The sequence below is a fragment of the Schistocerca piceifrons genome, chromosome 1 (assembly GCF_021461385.2).
Source record: "Schistocerca piceifrons isolate TAMUIC-IGC-003096 chromosome 1, iqSchPice1.1, whole genome shotgun sequence".
NCBI lineage: Eukaryota > Metazoa > Arthropoda > Insecta > Orthoptera > Acrididae > Schistocerca > Schistocerca piceifrons.
The window spans coordinates 992,357,012-992,381,828 of NC_060138.1; the positions used below are offsets into that span (position 1 = coordinate 992,357,012).

General features: G+C 42.2%; 1 protein-coding gene across 2 annotated transcripts in view; it reads left to right on the forward strand.

Annotated features, from left to right (window-relative positions):
• LOC124778849 (nucleolar complex protein 4 homolog A) overlaps positions 1-24,817 on the forward strand; it is a 163,823-nt gene that overhangs the window by 116,531 nt on the left and 22,475 nt on the right. For both annotated transcript variants that reach the window (XM_047253673.1, XM_047253680.1), the window contains exon 9: positions 6,064-6,257. In XM_047253673.1, the coding sequence (XP_047109629.1) occupies positions 6,064-6,257 (194 nt within the window). The remainder of the gene's footprint in view (positions 1-6,063; positions 6,258-24,817) is intronic.

The window sequence follows — 24,817 nt, forward strand, 5'->3', positions numbered from 1 at the left end:
TCCTTGCTACGTTGCATGAGTGGGGTCTTCGTGGTCGGCTCCCGGCTTTTCTTCAAACCTTTCTATTGTGCCGCTCTTTCCGGGTGCAAGTCGGTGCCACCTCTAGTTCCTCTTATACACAGGAAAATGGGGTCCCGCAGGGCTCGGTGTTGAGCGTCTCCTTATTTCTAGTGGCCATTAATGGTCTGGCTGCAGCCGTGGGGTCGTCGGTGTCTCCTTCTTTGTATGCCGACGACTTCTGCATCTCGTTTAGCTCCACGACTACGGGAGTCGCCGAACGCCGCCTGCAAGTAGCCGTTCGCTAGGCAGCATCATGGGCTCTGACTCACGGTTTTCAGTTCTCTGCAGCCAAGACTCGAGTTATGCACTTCTGCAGGCGTCGGACGGTCCACCCTCATCCTGAACTTTACCTCGAGGGCCACCTGCTTGAAGTGGTGGACACTTGCCACTTCTTAGGACTCGTCTTTGATGCCCGGCTCACATGGGTTCCTCATATTACTCAGCTGCAGCAAAAGTGCTGGCGGCACCTCAACGCCCTCCGCTGCCTGAGCCACACGTCTTAGGGTGCAGATCGCTGCACACTGTTGCGATTGTACAGAGCCCTTGTGCAGTCCAGGCTTGATTATTGGAGCCTGGCCTATGGGTCTGCATCACCCTCAGTGTTGACCTTGTTAGACCCCATACACCACTGTGGGGTTCGGCTTGCAACTGGCGCCTTTCGTACGAGCCCCGTGGATAGTCTACTGGTGGAGGCCGGGGTTCCCCCGCTGCGGATTCGCCGCCATCGACTTCTCGCCGACTATGCTGTCCATGTGCATTGCTCACTGGGCCATCCCAATCGTTGCCTGCTTTTCCCTGCCATGGTCCTCCATCTGCCCGAAAGGCGACCTAGGTCTGGGCTTTCCATAGCTGCCCGCGTCCAGTCCCTGCTGTCGGAACTGGGGTCCTCCCCTCTTTTGCCTCCCTTCCGGGTCCGTGCACCTACGCCTCCCTGGTGTTTGCCCCAGCCGTCCGTCCGTCTGGACTTGGCACAGGGACCCAAGGACTCGGTTCCGCCTGTGGCCCTCCGTCGCCGTTTTCTTGCACTCCTCACCTCATTTTCGGGCTGTGAGGCTGTCTACACTGATGGTTCCCTGGTTGATGGTCGCACTGCCTACGCTTTTGCTCACGCTGCCCATGTTAAGCAGCGCTCCTTGCCGGCTGGCTGCAGTATTTTTACGGCAGAGCTGGTGGCCATATTGCGCGCTCTTGAGCATATTCGTTTCTGCTCAGGTACGTCCATCGTCATCTGCAGTGACTCCCTGAGCAGCCTCCAGGCCATCGACTGCTGCTATGCCTCTTCTCCTCTGGTGTCCTCTGTTCAGGAGTCTGTTTCCGCCATTACCCGTTCTGGTCGTTCAGTGGTCTTTGTTTGGACGCCAGGTCACGTTGGCATCCCGGGGAATGAACGTGTTGACAGGCTGGCCAAAGGGGCTTTGGAGATCGGCCTCACGGCTCACGATCAGCAGCTGGTGTTGCGCCGTAAGGTGCTTGGGATGTGGACTGCTGAGTGGCGTGGCATGACATCCCCGAATAAACTGCGGGCTGTCAAGGGGACGACCGATGTGTGGCGCTCCTCCCGCAGATCCCCCCCCCCCTGTGTCGGTGTGGGTCCCGGCTGACGGTCGTCCATATTTTGTTGGAGTGTCCCCGACGGCGCACCCTCCGGTAATCTTTTAATCTCCCGGGCACTTTGTCTTTGGTTTTATGCGATGATGCCTCCATGGCTGACGATGTTTTAAATTTTATCCGTGGTAGTCCTTTTTATGGTTCCATTTAGGGAGGTCCTGCACCTTTCCCTTTCTGTGTCTCTTGTCCTCAAGTCTCTCATATTTGGTTGCAGATTTTAGTGTGTCGTAAGATGGTTGACTCTTTCCTTTTTTTTGTTCTCGTGGTCAGTCAACCAGTCTCCGGCCATCTTCTTTTCTTCTGTTTCTTTCTGTGTGGTGTTTATCTGTACTCTTCTTGTCTGTCATGTTCGTTGCCTAATTTGTGTTCTTTTAGTGCCTGGGGGGGGGGGGGGGGGGGGGGAGTCTCCTTCCCCTTGGGGTTTTACCTGCTCCGCGAATTTATGTCTTGCCTGTTTTTGGAATGGGGGACTGATGACCTTAGCTGTTTAGTCCCCCTTAATCACCCAACAACCACCACCACCACCACCACCACTAGAATCACTGATATCCAGAGCAGACTGTTGTGTGCCAGTAAACTCTTAAAAAAATAGCACCTGTCCCATTATTTAGTTTCCAGTAATCCATAAATTGGATACTTGTCTTGATGATAATATTAACTTCAAATTCAGTGAAAGGGATAGGTGCTACTACCCATATAGGAGAGATGCTGAGTAACAGAAAGGCACATCAGAAAGACTGCCAGAAAGTTAGTTTTCGCCCAACAAGGCCATTGTCAAAAATAGACACACACACACACACACACACACACACACACACACACCACAGTCTCTGACAGCTGGAACCAGACTGCGAGCAGCTTACGGGAGAGGCAACGATGTGATAGTAATAGGAGACTAGGGCGGGCAGGAGGAGGAATAGGAGGGTAGGGATGGGGGACAGTAAAATGCTGCTGGGAGCATGCAGGGAAGAGGTGGAGAGTGGGGCAGCTAGGTGCAGTCAGTAGGTTAGACGGAGGAGGCGAGGGGGAGAGAGGAGGTTAGCAGAAAAGAAGTAAAACAACTGGGTGTGTTGGTGGAATAGAGGATTGTGTAGTGCTGGAATGGTAATAGGAATGGGGCTAGATGGGTAAGGACAATGACAAACGAAGATCAAAGCCAGGATGGTTATGGGAACATAGGATATATTATTGCAGGGAGAGTTCCCACCTGTGCAATACAGAAAAGCTCCTATTGGTTGGAAAGTTCTAAATGGCACAGGCTGTGAAGCAGTCATTGAATGAAAGACGTCATGTTGGGTGGTGTGCTCAGCAACAGGGTGATCTACTTGTTTCTTGGCAACAGTTTGTCAGACGTTCATGCGGACAGACAGCTTGTCGGTTGTCATGCAGACAGATAGCTTGTTGGTTGTCATGCCCACGTAGAATGCGGCACAGTAGTTGCAGCTTAGCTTGTAGATCACAAGACTGGTTTCATATAGCCCAGCTTTTGATGGGATAGGTGATGATTGTGACAGGTGTGGAGGAGGTGGTGGTGGAAGGATGCATGGGACAGGTCTTGGATCTAGGTCTATTACATGGATATTACCATGAGGCAAGGGGTTAGGAGCAGGGGCTGTGTAGGCATGGACAAGGATATTGTGTAGGTTAGGTGGGCGGCAGAATACCACTGTGGGAGGAGTGGGAAGGATAGTGGGTAGGATTTTCTCATTGCAGGGCACAACAAGAGGTTGTCAAAACCCAGACGGAGAATGTAATTCAGTTGCTCCAGTGCTGAGTGGTACTGAGTCATGAGGGGAATGCTCCTCTGTGGCCATATGGTGGGGCTTTAGAAGGTATTGGGTGACTGGAAAGATGAGGCACAGGAGATCTGTTTTTGTACAAGGTTTATGATCCGTAAAGGCCTCTGTGAGACCCTTGGTATATTTCGAGAGGGACCACTCATCACTACATATGCAACATCTGCAGGTCGCTAGGCTGCATGGAAGGGTCTTCTTGGCACAGAATAGATGGCCGCTGTCCAAGTGAAAGTATTGCTTATGGGTAGTAGGTTTGATATGGACAGAAGTATTCATATAGTCATCCTTGAGGTGGAGGTCAATTCAACCCATTAAGCCACCTTCCTCGATGTTGACCTCCACCTCAGAGATGGATATATCAGTACCTCTGTTCATATCAAACATACCACACACATACCTCCACTTCGACAGCTGCCACTCGTTCCATACCATGAAGACCATTCCATACAGCCAAGCCACTTGTGGCTGACACATTTGTAGTGACAAGTGGTCTCTCCCGAAATATACTGAGGGTCTCACAGAGGCCTTTATGGATCGTAATTACCCTCCTAACCTTGTACAAAAACAGATTTCCCAAGCCGTATCTTTTCAATCACCCAACACCTCCCAAAGCCTCATTGTCCAGCCACTGAGGAGCATTCTTCTCTTGACTTAGTACCATTCTTCTCATGACTTAGTAGCACCAGGACTGGAGCAACTGAATTACAACAAACTATGGCCAAGAAACAAATGGACCACCCTGTTGCTCAACAAGCCACCAAATATAAAGTCCTTCATTTCAGTGACTGCTTCAAAGCCTGTGCCATCTGAATCCTTCCCACCAAACCAGCTTTTCTGAATTGCACAGGTGGGAACTCTTCCTGCAAAAGGTGGGAACTCTTCCTGCAATATATTCTATGTTCCCGTAACCCTCCTGGCTTCATCCTTTGTCAGTCATTTCCCTTACCCCTGTTCCCATTCTAGCACTGCCCAGCCCTCTATTCCACCAACACACCCAGTCTTTTTACTTCTCTCCTTTTCTGCTAACCCCCTTCTTTCTCCCCCAGTCTCCGTCTAACCTCCCGACTGCACCTAGCTGCCCCACTCTCCATTTCTTCCCTGCATGTTCCCAGCAGCACTTTACTGTCCCCCACACTACTCTGCTCTTCCTCTCCCTCTCCGAACCAGCCCTCCTCCTTAACTCCACCCGGTTGCCTCTCCCAGAATGCCCCGCTGCTCGCAGTCTGGCTCCAGCTGCCAGAGATTGTGGTCGTGTGTGTGAGTTGCATTTGTCAGCGCACGCGCGCGCGCGTGCATGTGTGTGTGTGTGTGTGTGTGTGTGTGTGTGTGTGTGTGTAACTTTCCGACAGTCTTTTTATTGTGCCTCTCTGCGACTCAGCATCTCCACTATCTGGTGAGTAGCAACTATCCTTTTCTTGTTACATTCCGTTGAGGATTTTCCATTATTTAACTTCTAATTCTGCACTTATTCATGATTTAAAAGTAGTACTCAGATGAAACATGAATTGCCACTAACGCTTACTATTCTATGCCTACAGTGATTGCATAACAACCTCAACTCCTCTTCTTTCTTTGTAGTTCCATATTTTACTACTACTGCCCCCTGTTGTATTTTCCTTTCTTCTATTCATGTCATTTTCAACTGCTTATTTTTTGTGTGTTCTAAATCTAATATCTTATTCTTAAAACAGTTGCTGTTGTTTGCTTTCTGTTTTTTCCAGTTATGTGATATTGTTTCTATTTAGTTCTTTTCTTGTTTCTGTAATCCTTGCTGTTGCTACTCCTATCGTGTTCTCATTCATTCAGTGTAGAGTTTCCAGAGAAGATTAATCTGCACTTTGCTGTTACTTCTACTACTTTCTATATATTTTGATAGTGCTCCTTATTATTCTCATGTTCCAGCCATGTGTAGTTTGTAATACACCCATTACTTTGTAATAATCCATGTTTCAAGTATTTCTATTCTCTATACTTTATAGTTCATTGTTATGCATTCACACGCTTATAAACATACTGGTCTTACCACTATGGTATAATGGTTTAGTTTTGTATTTTTAGAGGTGCAATTCTTGTAGTAGATTATTTTAGTTATACTGTATGCTCATTCCATTTTACTAAAGTTTACATCTATTGCAAATATTTCTAATCCATACAGCTGTGTTGTTATTCCAATATATTTAAATTTACTAACTTGCTTGATTTTATCTGTTCATGTTTCTATTTTGTTGCATGTTTAGATTACTCATGAAAATCCCCCTCCCCCCCCCACCCCCAGCTCAACTTATGGGACTAGTTTTATTGCCTATTCTCTGATATGTGTATGTGGTAACACTTAAGAACCACAGTAAAATAACAAGTAATGGAAAATGTACAAAAGGAGAGTTGTGCTTTCACTCATGAGTTTGGCATTAATTTGTTGCTGTGTTTAATGAAACAAAATTCATTTTCTGTTTCATGTTTTCTGTTGCTTTATGGTTTATCAGCTGACTCATAATCTGTCTTTACTGAGTTCTAGTGCATATTATCTTTTATATTGTAAGTTACTATCCAATAACTACTTGTTGTGTATGCTCCTTTTTCGTTTTCCCTTGCATTTAAGTGACAGGTGATCCCTTCATTATGGAAGAAAGTGATCCAGTAAAAAGCCATGCAATTGAAAGCTCATTGTGGGAAATCCAGGCTCTGCAAACACATCATATTCCTAGCATTGCATCTGCAGCTAGGTTTATCAACTTTCCTCTACCATCTCTGGAGTGGGATCTGTCAGATGTGTTGGAGGTGTCAGCAGATGATGTAAGTTCTCTCTCTCACCAAATATGAATACTCTTTCTTTTTTTTTCATGTTAGTATCGTATCCATTGACTGTAGATCACATTTAAGACAAGGAATGATTTCTGCAAGTGTTTGACTGTGCCTCTTTGGTTCCATATATTTTAATATCCATTATGCATACACAAAATACATCTATTACCTTATTACATGAGTAATACATCTGACGATTAGAAAAATTGTAAGGACATAAAGTGCAGATAAGTGCTAACAGCTCATATCAACAATTTGAGATATCTTGTCATAATCACAAGTAGTTTCAATTGTTGAGTGGCACAAAAGCTAAAGAATAAGACAAGAACAATATTTCATTTGTGGTATTATCTTCTGTCAAGGAATCTAGAAGTGATATAGAAGCTCTGTGGGAAAACACAAATTATCGATATGGTTTACAATCTCTTATGAATTGCACCCTTATCCTGTAAATTGTTCCTTTTTAGGGTTTCGTGTCTCAGTCATAAAAACGGAACCCTTATAAGACTGTTTTGCCGTCTGTCTGTCAGTTAAAAATCCTTTTTCTCGGGAACGGCTACATGTATCAAGTTGAAATATATGTCTCATATTGAGGTCCATGGTTCCTTGGCAGAGTAAAATATTGAAGCTTCTAAGTCAATGCAATTAAGAGATATAGCAATCTACGTCACATATTTTGATACTCGCGAACCCACCATCAAACCCTATAGGTTACTTCCCGTTGACATAGAATCATGAAAATTGGCAAGAAGCGACATTTCACAATAAAAGTACAGGAAAAATCCAAAAATTGTTAATTTGTAATTATAACACAAGAAACAAATATATTTTTTTGTCTTTTGTTGTGTGTCATCAAACTTGAGATTATAATGATCGGTAGTTCCACATTCAGTTGTACCACTGCAACTCAGTCAGCCTGACTGGAGAACTACTGATTATTATAATAATGATTGCCTGTGCGCTGCATGACTTTTTGTCAGATTTATGTCACTAAAATTAAAACATTCTCGAAAATCTTGGATTCCCTGGGACTGATATATTGCTTGTATCATTGTTGCTAAAAGGCAAAAATGGTCAAGATTCTCGATTCACAGAATGGATGAACTGTGTGTGTGTGTGTGTGTGTGTGTGTGTGTGTGTGTGTGTGTGTGTGTGTGTGTATATATATATATATATATATATATATAAAAAAACAAAGATGAGGTGACTTACCGAACGAAAGCGCTGGCAGGTCGATAGACACACAAACAAACACAAACATACACACAAAATTCAAGCTTTCGCAACAAACTGTTGCCTCATCAGGAAAGAGGGAAGGAGAGGGGAAGACGAAAGGAAGTGGGTTTTAAGGGAGAGGGTAAGGAGTCATTCCAATCCCGGGAGCGGAAAGACTTACCTTAGGGGGAAAAAAGGACAGGTATACACTCGCACACACGCACATATCCATCCACACATACAGACACAAGCAGACATATTTAAAGACAAAGAGTTTGGGCAGAGATGTCAGTCAAGGCAGAAGTGTAGAGGCAAAGAAGTTGTTGAAAGACAGGTGAGGTATGAGTGGCGGCAACTTGAAATTAGCGGAGATTGAGGCCTGGCGGATGACGAGAAGAGAGGATATACTGAAGGGCAAGTTCCCATCTCCGGAGTTCTGATAGGTTGGTGTTGGTGGGAAGTATCCAGATAACCCGGACGGTGTAACACTGTGCCAAGATGTGCTGGCTGTGCACCAAGGCATGTTTAGCCACAGGGTGATCCTCATTACCAACAAACACTGTCTGCCTGTGTCCATTCATGCGAATGGACAGTTTGTTGCTGGTCATTCCCACATAGAATGCATCACAGTGTAGGCAGGTCAGTTGGTAAATCATGTGGGTGCTTTCACACGTGGCTCTGCCTTTGATCGTGTACACCTTCCGGGTTACAGGACTGGAGTAGGTGGTGGTGGGAGGGTGCATGGGACAGGTTTTGCATCGGGGGCGGTTACAAGGATAAGAGCCAGAGGGTAGGGAAGGTGGTTTGGGGATTTCATAGGGATGAACTAACAGGTTACGAAGGTTAGGTGGACGGCGGAAAGACACTCTTGGCGGAGTGGGGGGGATTTCATGAAGGATGGATCTCATTTCAGGGCAGGATTTGAGGAAGTCGTATCCCTGCTGGAGAGCCACATTCAGAGTCTGGTCCAGTCCCGGAAAGTATCCTGTCACAAGTGGGGCACTTTTGTGGTTCTTCTGTGGGGGATTCTGTCCTGTAACCCGGAAGGTGTACACGATCAAAGGCAGAGCCACGTGTGAAAGCACCCACGTGATTTACCAACTGACCTGCCTACACTGTGATGCATTCTATGTGGGAATGACCAGCAACAAACTGTCCATTCGCATGAATGGACACAGGCAGACAGTGTTTGTTGGTAATGAGGATCACCCTGTGGCTAAACATGCCTTGGTGCACAGCCAGCACATCTTGGCACAGTGTTACACCGTCCGAGTTATCTGGATACTTCCCACCAACACCAACCTATCCGAACTCCGGAGATGGGAACTTGCCCTTCAGTATATCCTCTCTTCTCGTCATCCGCCAGGCCTCAATCTCCGCTAATTTCAAGTTGCCGCCACTCATACCTCACCTGTCTTTCAACAACTTCTTTGCCTCTACACTTCTGCCTCGACTGACATCTCTGCCCAAACTCTTTGTCTTTAAATATGTCTGCTTGTGTCTGTATGTGTGGATGGATATGTGCGTGTGTGCGAGTGTATACCTGTCCTTTTTTCCCCCTAAGGTAAGTCTTTCCGCTCCCGGGATTGGAATGACTCCTTACCCTCTCCCTTAAAACCCACTTCCTTTCGTCTTCCCCTCTTCTTCCCTCTTTCCTGATGAGGCAACAGTTTGTTGCGAAAGCTTGAATTTTGTGTGTATGTTTGTGTGTCTATCGACCTGCCAGCGCTTTCGTTCGGTAAGTCACCTCATCTTTGTTTTTATATATAATTTTTCCCACGTGGAATGTTTCCTTCTATATATATATATATATATATATATATATATATATATATATATATATATATATATAAAAAAAAATTAAGTTTGTACAGAACCCTCAGTGTGCGAGTCGTACCTGCACGTGGCCAGTTTTTCTGATGTGAGGGTAGTTGTAACACAAGTGGATGTCAGTGTTTCAAATTGTATAGTCTCATGGATAAAGTGACCTGCAGGTTACAATACTGCTCATAGCATTTGAATCACCTTGTGATTTTGAGGTCTCTCACCTGCAGATACGACCAAGTAAGTTGTCAAGATGTTAGTGCATTCTTATGGTGGACATTACGAATTGTCTGTTGCATGTCCAGTTTTTTAAGCCATAAACAATTTGTAGGAATGCACTGTTGGTTTCTGTGCTGTCATGTTTCTTCCCACTATTCCGTGCGTTATATGCCCTCATTTAAATTTAAAGATATGGCTGGGTACTTTGAAATGGACCTGTGTCACTTGTATTATTTGTGAAAAGGTCCATATACAAATTCAGTTGACTGCATTGGTCCACTGGTGTCCAAAGAATGTTCACCAAAGTTCCATACCACTGAAGCTCAATCACCGGCATTACATACATAAGATGAACATAATTGTTTCTCCGTATTGCTTGGGTATTGAGCACTGATAGTACACTTAACAAGTTAGATGTGACAGGAGCTCATTCACTCGTAAGGGCCTGACAAACTGGGGAGCTGACGTTATGCTACTGCCTCTGCGGTAGAGACTTACCTCATCTAAGGAATGGAGTAACCTGTTACTGCTTGTACTTTAGGGCAGAAAAAAAGTCTTAACCACATGAGGTTGATCAGCTTTTTTTCCTATCTGTCAGTGAATTTTTGAATCACACCTGAAATCGGGAATTACCAGGATCAGGAAAATGAAATGGAAGGACTAGACCCCTGTAACTAATGTCATTTATCCTAGGACAACAACATTTACATTTACCGTATTTACTCAAATCTAAGCCGCACTTTTTTTCCAGTTTTTGTAATCCAAAAAACCGCCTGTGGCTTAGAATCGAGTGCAAAGTAGGCGGAAGTTCTGAAAAATGTTGGTAGGTGCCGCCACAACTAACTTCTGCTGTCAAATATATGACTGGCGTCAAAACCTCTGTGTCAGTAAATAAACTTAAAAAAAAAAAAAGCTGGAAGACAAGCTTTTTCCTCCACTCCGAGTTTCGACCACTGCATTTTCATACATTATGCAACGAAGTGAATACAAATTCCGTATTGTTCATCTTCGAATGTAGCAGCATTTCAATGTACTACGAAAATCCGACTGGCAAGACTGTTTGCGATGTTTGTCAATATGGCCAACTCTACGTTCTGAATTTTTTCCTACCTGTGAGAAGAGATGGTTACTAATAGGAACTTATATGAATTGTGAATCACATGCAGTATTCTCTTCACCATAAGAATAATACGAATATAAACATTTTGCAATGTATTCTTTCGTGTTTGCTGCTATCTCATTTAAATCCTGTCCGCCTAATAAACTACGAAACTAGAGTGAGACGACAGCAAACGCGGAAGAATATACATATCATGTCATGTTTATATTCGTATTATTCTTATGCCTAATAGTGATAAAGTCAGAAATGAAGCACGGCTATTGACTAGATTTTTAAATCTAAGGTGACCCTAATTTCTGTGCAGAATGTAATGTACTAAAGAGGTGTCTGCAAAGATTTTTAAACGGAGAAAATTTTTCGCTAAACTCTTGTTCAGAACATCTTCTATCATACGCAGTCTGTTATTTGGTGCTTGTTGATCATTATCAAAGTAAGCAGCAGTGTAAGTAACAACAAATAGCAGTCTATTGTCATTGTTTCGCTAATGAGACGATTCCTCTCTCTCTTTTTTTTAATTGTAAGCGGCGGTAGCGTACACAAAAGCAAGCCATGCTGCGGGCGGCGACAGGCCGTAAACACTCGTTATCACAATGCGACAAACAATGCATGACACAGTACAGTAATGCATTTTCAGCGTAGAGTGACGTAAACACCTATAACAAAGAGAACGGCACTTATCAGATCAAAGAAAAATAAGCAATCAGTTCAAACCAGACGAAGATACCCGTATAAATATGGATGGAGCGCCTGACGCATAGCAATGGCTACCTGCTGAAGGATAACTGCTAAGCTTACGACTCCAACCAAACTACTGTAGCTGTATCGTCATTCATTCGACCTAAATTGTGTCTCATATTACAATGGACCAACTTTGTTTCGATTTAGAGGTGCGGCCTAAAATTTTTCTCTCCCCTTGAATTTCGAGTCTCAAATTTCAGGTGCGGCTTAGATTCGGGAAATTTTTTTTTCCTTGATTTCGAGTCTCATTTTTCAGGTGCGGCTTAGATTCGAGTAAATGCGGTACATTTTTTTTAAACAGGTAGAAAAAATTGAAGTTAATTTGGCATTACAGGCATTCAAAATGGTGAATGAGACAGCCATTAAATTACAATAATCGTAACCCCAAAGACATTCAAAGAATAAGACCTTCATAATATTGGCTATTTAAAAATTTTTAATTTATACAATTTTAAATAAACCTGCCAATTAAAATAATTACAACAGTTTTAGATAAATTTCTTCAAGCAAATTCAAGTCTAAGACATTAGGCAAACCCCCAAATGATATACAGGGTGTTACAAAAAGGTACGGCCAAACTTTCAGGAAACATTCCTCACACACAAAGAAAAAAAGTATGTTATGTGGACTTGTGTCCGGAAACGCTTACTTTCCGTGTTAGAGCTCATTTTATTACTTCTCTTCAAATCATATTAATCATGGAATGGAAACACACAGCAACAGAACGTACGTGACTTCAAACACTTTGTTACAGGAAATGTTCAAAATGTCCTCCGTTAGCGAGGATACATGCATCCACCCTCCGTCGCATGGAATCCCTGATGCGCTGATGCAGCCCTGGAGAATGGCATATTGTATCACAGCTGTCCACAATACGAGCACGAAGAATCTCTACATTTGGTACCGGGGTTGCGTAGACAAGAGCTTTCAAATGCCCCCATAAATGAAAGTCAAGAGGGTTGAGGTCAGGAGAGCGTGGAGGCCATGGAATTGCTCCGCCTCTGCCAATCCATCGGTCACCGAATCTGTTGTTGAGAAGCGTAGGAACACTTCGACTGAAATGTGCAGCAGCTCCATCGTGCATGAACCACATGTTGTGTCGTACTTGTAAAGGCACATGTTCTAGCAGCACAGGTAGAGTATCCCGTATGAAATCACGGCGGTGAATCGCGGAAGTACAGTACGTACTGACGAAACTAAAATGAGCTCTAACATGGAAATTAAGTGTTTACGGACACATGTCCACATAACATGTTTTCTTTATTTGTGTGTGAGGAATGTTTCCTGAAAGTTTGGCCGTACCTTTTTGTAACACCCTGTATATTAACAAACATAACACAGGGATTACCCAAAAGGTTTACACCAAAAAAAAAATTTCAATAAAATTTGGAACAAGAATACAATATGTATTAAAGACAAAATTTCCTGTGTGAAGCCACATAATCAATGGCTGACAACAAAATTTTGTTCATAGTGCAAGTCAAATAACATAAGATACTCAACTTCAGCAAAGACAACCAAGACACTTGACTGCAAACAAATAGCAAACCGCGCTAGGAAAAACTTGAGAGACATACACACGGCCACAAGTAAGCCAGGTCCACGCAGCAAGAAGCTGCTGACATGGAACACACTCCCTACATCATAGTAAGTGCTATTAACAAACAAGAAAAATAAATTTCTGACTAGCTTATACTACAAGTAAAGTTGTGGTTTAACAACAATTGCACTTTTAGAGTGTTTCCAATAAGTTGGTATGCCATAGGAAATAAACTTCGCTGACAGAGAACTACAGAAAGAGAGCTGGAAATTCTTCTGGAAAGGGATATAATAAACAACTGGCTACAGTCTTACCATTAGCTGAAGCTCACAACATGCTTAAAAGGACTGGATAACAGTAATACCAGAGCACACCAGCTTCTAAAACATTATGAAAACAGATATTAAAACCAAGAACTGGTTCTTTTGCATAAATCTTTTAAAACAAACTTCTTTTTTAACTAGATAAGATGTAGGCACATTACATAACCATGTTGTTGTTGTTGTTGTTGTTGTTGTTTTTCTCTTCCGTCCTGAGACTGGTTTGATGCAGCTCTCCATGCTACTCTATCCTGTGCAAGCTTCTTCATCTCCCAGTATGTACTGCAGCCTACATCCTTCTGAATCTGCTTAGTGTATTCAACTCTTGGTCTCCCTCTATGATTTTTACCTTCCACGCTGCCCTCCAATGCTAAATTTGTGATCCCCTGATGGCTCAGAACATGTCCTACCAACCGGTCCCTTCTTCTAGTCAAGTTGTGCCACAAATTCCTTTTCTCCCCAATTCTGTTCAATACCTCCTCATTAGTTATGTGATCTACCCATCTAATCTTCAGCATTGTTCTGTAGCACCACATTTCGAAAGCTTCTATTCTCTTCTTGTCCAAACTATTTATCATCCATGTTTCACTTCCATACATGGCTACACTCCATACAAATACTTTCAGAAACTATTTCCTGACACTTAAATCTATACTCTATGTTAACAAATTTCTCTTCTTCAGAAACGCTTTGCTTGCCATTGCCAGTCTACATTTTATATCCTCTCTACTTCGACCATCATCAGTTATTTTGCTCCACAAATAGCAAAACTCCTTTACTACTTTAAGTGTCTCATTTCCTAATCTAATTCCCTCAGCATCACCCGACTTAATTCGACTACATTCCGTTATCCTCATTTTGCTTTTGTTGATGTTCATCTTACATCCTCCTTTCAAGACACTGTCCATTCCGTTCAACTGCTCTTCCAAGTCCTTTGCTGTCTCTGACAGAATTACAATGTCATTGGTGAACCTCAAAGTTTTTGTTTCTTCTCCATGGATTTTAATACCTACTCCATATTTTTCTTTTGTTTCCTTTACTGCTTGCCCAATATAAAGATTGAATAACATCGGGGATAGGCTACAACCCTGTCTCACTCCCTTCCCAACCACTGCTTCCCTCTCATGCCCCTTAACTCTTATAACTGCCATCTGGTTTTTGTAGAAATTGTAAATAGCCTTTTGCTCCCCGTATTTTACCCCTGCCACCTTTAGAATTTGAAAGAGTGTATTCCATTCAACATTGTCAAAAGCTTTCTCTAAGTCTACAAATGATAGAAACGTAGGTTTGCCTTTCCTTAATCTTTCTTCTAAGATAAGTCGTAAGGTCAGTATTGCCTCACGTGTTCCAATATTTCTACGGAATCCAAACTGATCTTCCCCAAGGTCGGCTTTTACTAGTTTTTCCATTCGTTTGTAAAGAATTCGTATTAGTATTTTGCATCTATGGCTTATTAAACTGATTGTTTGGTAATTTTCACATCTGTCAACACCTGCTTTCTTTTGGGTTGGAATTATTATATTCTTCTTGAAGTCCGAGGGTATTTCGCCTGTCTCATACATCTTGCTCACCAGATAGTAGAGTTTTGTCAGGACTGGCTCTCCCAAGGCCGTCAGTAGTTCTACTGGAATGTTGTCTACTCCCGGGGCCTTGTTTCGACTCAGGTCTTTCAGTGCTTTGTCAAACTCTTCACGCAGTATTGTATCTCCCATTTCGTCTTCATCTACATTCTCTTCCATTTCCAGAATATTGTCCTCAAGTACATTGACCTTGTATAGACCCTCTATATCAGGGCTTAACAACTGGCCGGTTTTGAGCGCGAGTACTCGCGTCTGCTCAGGCACGTGCTCGTGAGCAGGTGCAAGGTCGCAGAGTAGGGAGGGAGGGGAAACGCGCGGGCACGTTTCAATAGGGCCGCAGCGTGCCTATTGAATTCGTACCGACTGTGTAACATTTAAAGTACTACGATCAGCTCTAACAGTCACTTCGCTGGTTAAGAATCATGTCAAGTCGCCATTGTGTAACCCCAACCATGCTTTCGCAGTTCAACCCCCATTGGAAGGAATTGTATCTGTTTACAGAAAAAGATGGTCGACCCCCATTGGAAGGAATTGTATCTGTTTACAGAAAAAGATGGTGTTGCAAATGTTTAGTATGTCACAAAACGCTGAATTCTTTTAGGAAATTTAATTTGCAGCGACATTACATGACTTACCACGCGAAAGACTACGGAAGTGGAAAATGTGATGGACCAGATCGTGCACAGGAAGTTATAACTTAAAAGGAAGCTATCCGAAGACGAAGAAAAATCAACTGAGGCAGCTCTCAGAGTGAGTTACAAAATTGCTTTGCTTTTTGCAAAATCCCTGCACACCTTCACTGATGGCAATTTAATAAAAGAATGTTTGGTAGTTGCAGCGGAACAATTGTGTCAAGTTGAACAGTTTTGGATTGTGCCATTATCTAACATGACCATTATGCGTCGCATACAGGATATGGCAGACGACGTCCAGAGCCAGGTTGCAAATTTCTGTAAAGATTTTATGGCGTATTCTCTAGCTCTGGACGAAAGTGTTGATATCACTGGAACGGCGCAGCTTGCCATATTTATTAGAGGTGTTAATAGAGATCTTCAGGTGAGGGAGGAGCTCCTCAATGTAGTAGCCATGAAGAACACTACAACCGGAGGTGATATTTTAAGTAGTGTTGAAGAAAGTGTTGAAAATATAGGATTGTTGTGGAATACTTTAGTTTCGGTGTCTACAGACGTTGCACCAGCGATGACATGGAAAAAATCAGATTTCGTTGCGCTGTTGAAAGAGAAAATGGAAAAACTGACCGTGCCGAATGAAATAAGGGGCGTTCACTGTGTGATCCACTAGGAAAACTTATGTGCAAAGAGTATCACTCTAAAAAATTTGATGAGTGTTCTTCGTACAACCAATTATGTAAGGAAGCATGGGCTACAACACAGGCAATTTAAAAGCTTTCTTGAGGATCTAGAAAGCAAGTATGGTAGCCTGCCTTATTACAGCGAGGTCCGCTGGCTTAGTCGTGGCGAATTATTAAATCGATTTTTTTGCCTATTAGATGAGATAAATATGTTCATGGAAATAAGTAACATGTGTGTTCTTGAATTGAAAGAGCCTTCATGGAAATGTGATCTCGCGTTCTTAGCAGATTTAACTAGCTATCTGAATGCTTTGAACATTTCACTACAAAGTAAAGATCTGCTAATTATTCATTTCATAGATCGAATACGAGCTTTTAAAATGAAATTGTCACTTTGGGTGAGTCAGCTGGAAACAGGAAACCTAGCTCATTTTCCTAAATTATGATCCATGCAAGACTGTGAATGTTATTCACATAGTTTAGCTGCCCTTAAGCAAGAATTTGCTCAACGCTTTCAAGATCTGACAGCATTAGACAGTGATTTTGATCTGTTCTCCTCTCCGTATTCAGCAAATATTGAAGAGATTCGTCCTGAGCTGCAACTAGAAATTATTGACCTGCAGTGTGACAGAGAATACAGAGACAAATTTCAGAACAAGTAAAACATTGTGGAATTCTACAGACACTTCCCTCAGGATAGATTTCCTCGTTTGCACAAACTGGTGGCTACAATAATATCAATGTTCGGTTTCACGTATATTTGTGAACAACTGTTCTCTGCAATGAAATGTAGCAAGACGCGCCTGAGAAGCGCATTGTCTGATCAAAATTTAAACTGCACGCTGCACCTACAATGCACAAGAACAATTACTCCAAACATAGACGCAATTGTAAAGAGCAAAAAGTACAAGATAACCGAGAATCCCACACTTCAGTGACACCTTTTATTGTGTAACAGTTCACAAATTAATACGAATGTAGAGGCATACACTAAGCTAATAAAATTATGTGGCACGTGTACATTCTCCTTTATTTGTTTCATTTGTCACAGTAATAATTCGTGAGTGATATCCCTGCAGGAGGCCGCGGATTTTCATTGACTGGAGGCAGCTGTTGTGTGCCCCACGTGACTCTCCCCACTCTCTGCTCTGGTCTGGTAGTGGGGGTAGTGTGCTCGCGCTCCTCCGTGCTCGCGCCTTGCGGCTCACAGCTTGCTCTGCGAGCACCTATGTTGTGAAGCCCTGCTCTATATACTCCTTCCACCTTTCTGCTTTCCCTTCTTTGCTTAGAACTGGATTCCCATCTGTGCTCTTGATATTCATACAAATGGTTCTCTTTTCTCCAAAGGTCTCTCTAAGTTTCCTGTAGGCAGTATCTATCTTACCCCTAGTGAGATAAGCCTCTACATCCTTACATTTGTCCTCTGGCCATCCCTGCTTAGCCATTTTGCACTTCCTGTCGATCTCATTTTTGAGACGTTTGTATTCCTTTTTGCCTGCTTCACTTACTGCATTTTTGTATTTTCTCCTTTCATCAATTAAATTCAGTATCTCTTCTGTTACCCAAGGATTTCTACTAGCCCTCGTCTTTTGACCTACTTGATCCTCTGCTCCCTTCACTACTTCATCCCTCAGAGCTACCCATTCTTCTTCTATTGTATTTCTTTCCCCCATTTGTGACAATTGTTCCCTTATGCTCTCCCTGAAACTCTGTACAACCTCTGGTTTAATCAGTTTGTGCAGGTCCCAACTCCTTAAATTCTCACCTTTCTGCAGTTTCTTCAGTTTTAATCTACAGTTCATAACCAATAGATTGTGGTCAGAGTCCACATCTGCCCCTGGAAATGTCTTACAATTTAATACCTGGTTCCTAAATCTCTGTCTTACCATTATATAATCTATCTGATACTTTCTAGTATTTCCAGGATTCTTCCATGTGTACAACCTCCTTTTATGATTCTTGAACCAAGTGTTAGCTATGATTAAGTTATGCTCTGTGCAAAATTCTACCAGACAGCTTCCTCTTTCATTTCTTTCCCCCAATACATATTCACCTACCATGTTTCCTTCTCTCCCTTTTCCTACTCTCGAATTCCAGTCACCCATGACTATTAAATTTTCGTCTCCCTTCACTACCTGAATAATTTCTCTTATCTCATCATACATTTCATCAATTTCTTCATCATCTGCACAGCTAATTGGCATATAAACTTGTACTACTGTAGTAGGTGTGGGCTTCGTGTCTATCTTGGCCACAATAATGCGTTCACTATGCTGTTTGTAGAAGTTTCCCACACTCCTATTTTTTTATTCATTATTAAACGTACTCCTGCATTACCCCTATTTGATTTTGTATTTATAACCCTGTATTCACCTGACCAAAAGTCTTGTTCCTCCTGCCACCGAACTTCACTAATTCCCACTATATCTAACTTTAACCTATCCATTTCCCTTTTTAAATTTTCTAACCTACCTGCCCGATTAAGGGATCTGGCATTCCATGCTCCGATCCGCAGAACGCCAGTTTTCTTTCTCCTGATAACGACGTCCTCTTGAGTAGTCCCTGCCCGGAGACCCGAATGGTGGACCATTTTACCTCCGGAATATTTTACCCAAGAGGATACCATCATCATTTAACCATACAGTAAAGCTGCATGCCCTCGGGAAAAATTACGGCCGTAGTTTCTCCTTGCTTTCAGCCGTTCGCAGTACCAACACAGCAAGGCCGTTTTGGTTAGTGTTACAAGGCCAGATCAGTCAATCATCCAGACTGTTGCCCCTGCAACTACTGAAAAGGCTGCTGCCCCTCTTCAGGAACCACATGTTTGTCTGGCCTCTCAACAGATACCCCTCCGTTGTGGTTGCACTTATCGTACGGCCATCTGTATCTCTGAGGCACGCAAGCCTCCCCACCAACGGCAAGGTCCATGGTTCATGGGGGGGAGTACATAACCATAACAACATTAATCAAGGCAAATTTTTTGAGAGAGAATGCTAGCCCACAGATTAACTTAAGGTACTTCAAAATCACACAGGGCAAACAGGGCAATACACTAGTCCTGGAATCACAGAACCAAATAAGGCATCCATGATGACTCAGTGAAGCAAACACAAACATATATTCAAGCAGCTTGCGGAGTGAGAAATCAGTGTATAGAGCTGATCAACTAGTTGCACACAACATAAGCAAACCATACCTTTGCGTTCTGCCCAGTCCTGGTGAAGAAGAGTGAACGATGACCCGGGAAAGATGTCTTACTGGTTCGTGCTGCATGTCCGTTGCTCCAAGCACTGCTGCTGCCCCCGTCTCCACTCTGTGCAAAAACTGCCTGCGCCGTGATCTTCAAAGGCTCATCCTTAGGTGCGACTCTAGGAGATGCTTTTGAAGACTAGGTGAGACATGGTAACTACACAAGGGAGTAACCCACACCCCCTGGTGGGACACTAGCTAGAAGTTATTGATAGTGACAAGGTGAAATGAGCCGCCATGGCTCAGTCTCTCATTCTCAAACCTAAAACCCTACCCCCTGTTTTATTTTTTTTTTATTTTAAATGAGAATAGGAGAGAAACACATTACTTAGCTAGTTTTTATGTCGCTCACATGAACCTTCAAGATTTTCCCAGTCCCCAGGTTGTGCACTAGCAGGTTAATGGAACTTAACAATTGCACATGGTCCCACAAACCTAGGAGCAAGCTTCATGGTGAAACCATTACCCTGATTACCACCCATGCTAAAATTCCAAATAGAAACCTTATCTCCAACTCGGTCACAAAAGGGTCTACTTCCCTGTTTATACCATCTTGCTTGATGGTGATGGGCAAGGTCAATGTCCTTCCTAGCTCTATCCCAGTTTTTCTTCATCGGGCAAAGGGTAATCCAATCAGGCACCAGATCCTTTATACTCCACAAATCAGCCAAGAGTGAATCCTCATGCTGTGCTGATCTGAAGGCAGCAGTCATCCAAGGGATGGAAATGTTCCATTTGTTCTGATTCTTAGCATGATAAATAATTCAGGCAGCCTTAAGATTACAATTAACCCTCTCTGAAAAGGAAGACTGAGGGTAATAGGGGATGATCCCAAAGTGCTTAAAGGCAAAACAAAACTGCTTAAATTCTTGTGACACAAATGCAAGGGCATTGTCACTGACAAGCACCTTTTGTGTAACAAAACAGGAAAATATTTGAGTTAAATGGCAACTAATTAGGTAGGCAGTAACCCCTCTATTTAGAAAAAGCCACACAAAATGAGAAAAGTCATCCACAACAATGACATAAAATGGTTTCCAGCTCTTGTTCAAGGCAGGGGACCCACATAATCAGTGAAGACTTTATCCATGGGGCCTTGTTCCCATTCAGAGCACAGTAAGACTTTGTGTGTGTTGGAACTGGGCTTCACCATTTTGCATGATTCACACTCCTGAACCAATCATCAAATATCTATGTTATATGAGCATGGACCTTAGCAGATGTTTTATAGAGACCCAGATGCCCACTAATAAGGGACTACAAAAATAACAAGATACAGGTGCTACGAGTTCAACAGGTAAACAAATTTTTGGCTCGGCAAATTTCCCAACTTCACGAGGAAGTATACCCTTTCTCAAGGAATAACTGGGAAGTTGCTCACCCATTAACAACTAACTCCTTCTAGGATCTAAATAAGGATCTTGGTCCTGCTTATTCCTGAGGTCAGAAAATAATTGAGGTATCTCAGTTAAGACTTTAAAAATGGGTTCGTGGGCACCCTTCTCAAATATACAGCTGAGCACATCGGTCACCTGCTTATCTGAACTCCTAATACGGTGGGGCAGTCCTGCCTGTCTTCCGTGGATGAGCCAAAACCCAACTTAAGGCTTGGTTGTTAGTCTCTCAGTCAAACCTCTGTTCAAGATAAAACTGAAACTTTTGAAGAGTGAACAGAACTGCCAGAGCCTCACACTCATACTTAAGTTCAGGTCCCACCAGTACTCGCGAGGCAAAGGCAGAAGGTCATCTCTCACTTGCATCTTCCTGCAAAAGGACTGTGGCCACCCCAGCGTTACACACGTCAGTTTGGAGATTGAATCTCTTTTCAAAATTGGGAATCGCTAATACCTGCAGGTTACTTAGAGCTGTCTTAATCGCCTCAAATCCAGTCTGCTGGCTCTATCCCCAAACAAATTCCCATCCCTTCTTATGAAGATTTTTAAGAGGGACATCTAACTGCCAGAGAGCCCACCAGCTTCTAAAACATCATGAAAACAAGTATTAAAGCTTAGAACAGATGTTTCACATACATAAAAATTATAAAACAAACACAATTTAAAAAAAAAAAATAACCTAGATGTAAGCCCCTGATATAGCTGTGTGTGACAACTGGGTGCATTACATGACCATAACATCATCAACCATGGCAAATGTTGTGAGATAGAATGCTGGCTAGTGATGAAGACAAGTTTCTTCAAAATCACACAAAGCAGATGGGGCAATACACTGGTCCTAGAATCACAGAACCAAATAACAAGGCGTGCATGATGACTTAGTGAAGTAAACACTAACATCTGTTCAATGAGCTTGCAGAGTGGGAAATTGGAGCATGAAGCTGATCAACTAGTTGCAGACAACATAAGCGAACCAGACCTTTACCTTCTGCCCAGTCCTGGTGAAGAAGAGTGAAAGACAACCTGTTAAAGATGTCATGCTGATCCGCACCATGTGTCTGTTGCTCGAAGCACTGCTACTGCTCCCGGCTCTGCACTGTGTGAAAACTGCCTGCACTGCACTCTTTGGAGGCTCCTTCTTTGACGCAATTCTAGCGGACACCTTTTAAGACTAGGCGAGGCAGCAATAATCACACAAGCGAGTAACTTGCGCCCCCTGGTGAGATGCCAGCTAAAGGTTATCAGTAGTGACAAGGAAAAATGAGCCACCTCGGGCCACACTGAATTTGCACGGTAGTTTTGAATATATAGGAAATGTTCAGTGTTCACATTTGGGGAGAAAATGAATGCAGCACAAAACAGGCAGCTGAGAAAAGGTAATTTGAATTGTTGGTTCATCTGACAAATGATTAGTAGAGAAATGTTCTAATTGAGTAGTGACTACTATTCAGTAGCACACTTTTTGTTTCCGTAGCAGGATAGTTATTTATTTGAAGAAGCTCCTGCAGAGCTGCTAGTTTCTGAATAATTAGGGGCTCCAGAATTTTGATCCTTCACCACATAAATTTATCCACAAGGAACTTGGGCCAGATATGAAGAGGTACTTCAACTGCTTTCAAGAGCAAAGCATTGGTTGATGTAGAAGGTATTGCTTCAACACAGATTCTAACAGTGGTACTATCTAATTTGGTGAGTGTTAAATTGATGCCACTGCAGTAGAAGATCATGGCATTATCTAATTTGAGGTTATGCCAGCAACTGATCCAGGGTGAGCATTGTTAAGCAAAGGCCCACTCCTTTCGTGCCCATCAATATGAGCCAGTGCACAAAGAACTTTTTAACACTTGTTGTAGCCTCGGGAAGAGATTTGATTCGTAAGATAGTCCCAGGAATCATATAGTCAAGGTCAATATATCGAGAAAACTGCTGTTCATTTTTGCAAATAACTATTGCTACTTAGGGTTTGTGAAGTGATACTGCTAGCCAGTTTTTTAGGGTTAGTGGAGTCAGTATTATGTCAGTAAGATTAAAACTGTGGCAGCTGTAATGTACATCACAGTTGGTAATGACTGTGGCTAGGATTTTGATGATTGGGCTTACATTTTTGGTAAGATTAACATGTTTCTTAAACACATGTAAATGCTTGTTGTGAAAACACTAAATAAGTTACTGTAATTTGTTACATCATATTTGCATGTACATGAACATTTCTCTCTGACAGATAATATTTTAGTTAGTAATGGACCACATTAATTATATTTTTACTCTTTCAAGAAGTAAAGAACTTTTCTTGTGCAGTTTCTTTCTTCCATGTTACATGTCTCAGAATTTCACATCTCATTTTGTTTCCTGGAAAATGGCAGATATCTACCGCCCTACCCTATTTTGCTTGAAATGACACTGTGGGCTTCACCTTTACACAACAGTAGCCTATTGTTGTCCTAGGAACAGGTAGTTGCTTAAGTCATCTGTACCCTGGACTTCAGACAGGTGCCTCATTTTGTTAGTCTGTCTTGTTGAAGTTCAAGGTTTGTGCAGTATAGTTCAGAAAAAATGCATAAAGTAAACCAGAGTATTCAAGTAAACTCCCAACAGTTGGTGTCTCACTTTAGTGAGAGAGTATTTACAACTGATGGTAAAATACTGTATTGCAAAATGTGCGACAACAGAGTTACTATGGAGAAGTCATTTAACATTCAGCGGCATGTGCCCACAGAAAAACGCAGACATGGAGTGCAACAGATTGAAAATGAAAAAGACACTACAGCAAATAATCCTTGCGGTATCTTGACAGTCATATTCACCATTCTGTAAAGAACTTTTTACATATTTCCCTTGTACAGACATTCACTTAAGTAAACTGAACCATCCAAAATTTCATGACTTCTTAGAAAACACACAGACAAATTTATTTCTGATTCTTCCACACTTTCAAATTCCCATTCAGCCATCTACATTTAAGTTTTTTGTGATTTCCCAAAATTGCTCCAGTCAAATGCTGAGATGGTTCCTTGGCAAAGACTCGGTCAGTTTCCTTCCCCTACCTTTTGTAATCTGAGCTTGTGCTTAATTTCTAATGATCCTGCTGGCAATAGGAAGTTAAACTCGACTCTTCCTTCTTCCACGGTAAGAAAACCCCATGAGCTGAAGCTATGAGAAAACACTGTAACAAATCAGACAACAGGTTGCAAATTAAAAAATACAGGTATCACTTGGTGAAAATAAACTTTGTTGGAAGATATATTGCAAATGTCATTGTGGGAACTTTGGAAGAAGATAGCCCAGATGAAAAATTTCTAATAAACTGTGAACATTTAGAAAAAGTAAATTTTTTGCACTGTTAGTAAATTGTTCAGTGGATCTATGAATGCCATGTGGCCCAAAGGCGTTAAGCATGCCAGTGTATTGTATTTGTAATTGATGCTGTGCCTTATATGGTGAAAGCTGCTGATTCACTAGAAGCATTATACAGTAAAACTGTGCATGTGACTTGGTTAGTTCACATGTTACAGAGTTGCAGAAGAGATCTGTCATAAATCCAGTGACACAGTGTTCCATTTCAATGATTTGTGTGAGTGTAATTTCTCTTTTAATCATTTACATTTAGAGTCAAATGATATTGTCCATTTTAAATGTGCTTGTCTTGGGTCAGCTGAAGTGGGAAGTAGTTATTCGAAGTACAAGGATTCCATGACCAACAGTAGGAAATCTCTTTTATTTGAAAATTTGCACAAGGTATTCGTTGTTTATTGCAACTAGAAATTGAAGAAAAATGAAGATGTCCAAAAAATACACCTTAGGTTAACTATGTTCCGATAATATTAATAGAAAGCATTCACCAACACATCAAATTCCATAGTTTAGCTTGCTTCTTATGTGCATTTTATTCTTAAATAAACATTTCATTATCGTAAACTGACTTTTTATTTTACAAAGAAATTTAACCTTATTTTAATATTGTTAGGTCGTATTCTTTCTGTTAATGTGCATATTTTTGCAAATTTTTTTTACATAACATTTTTTGGTGCATATTGTGAGGA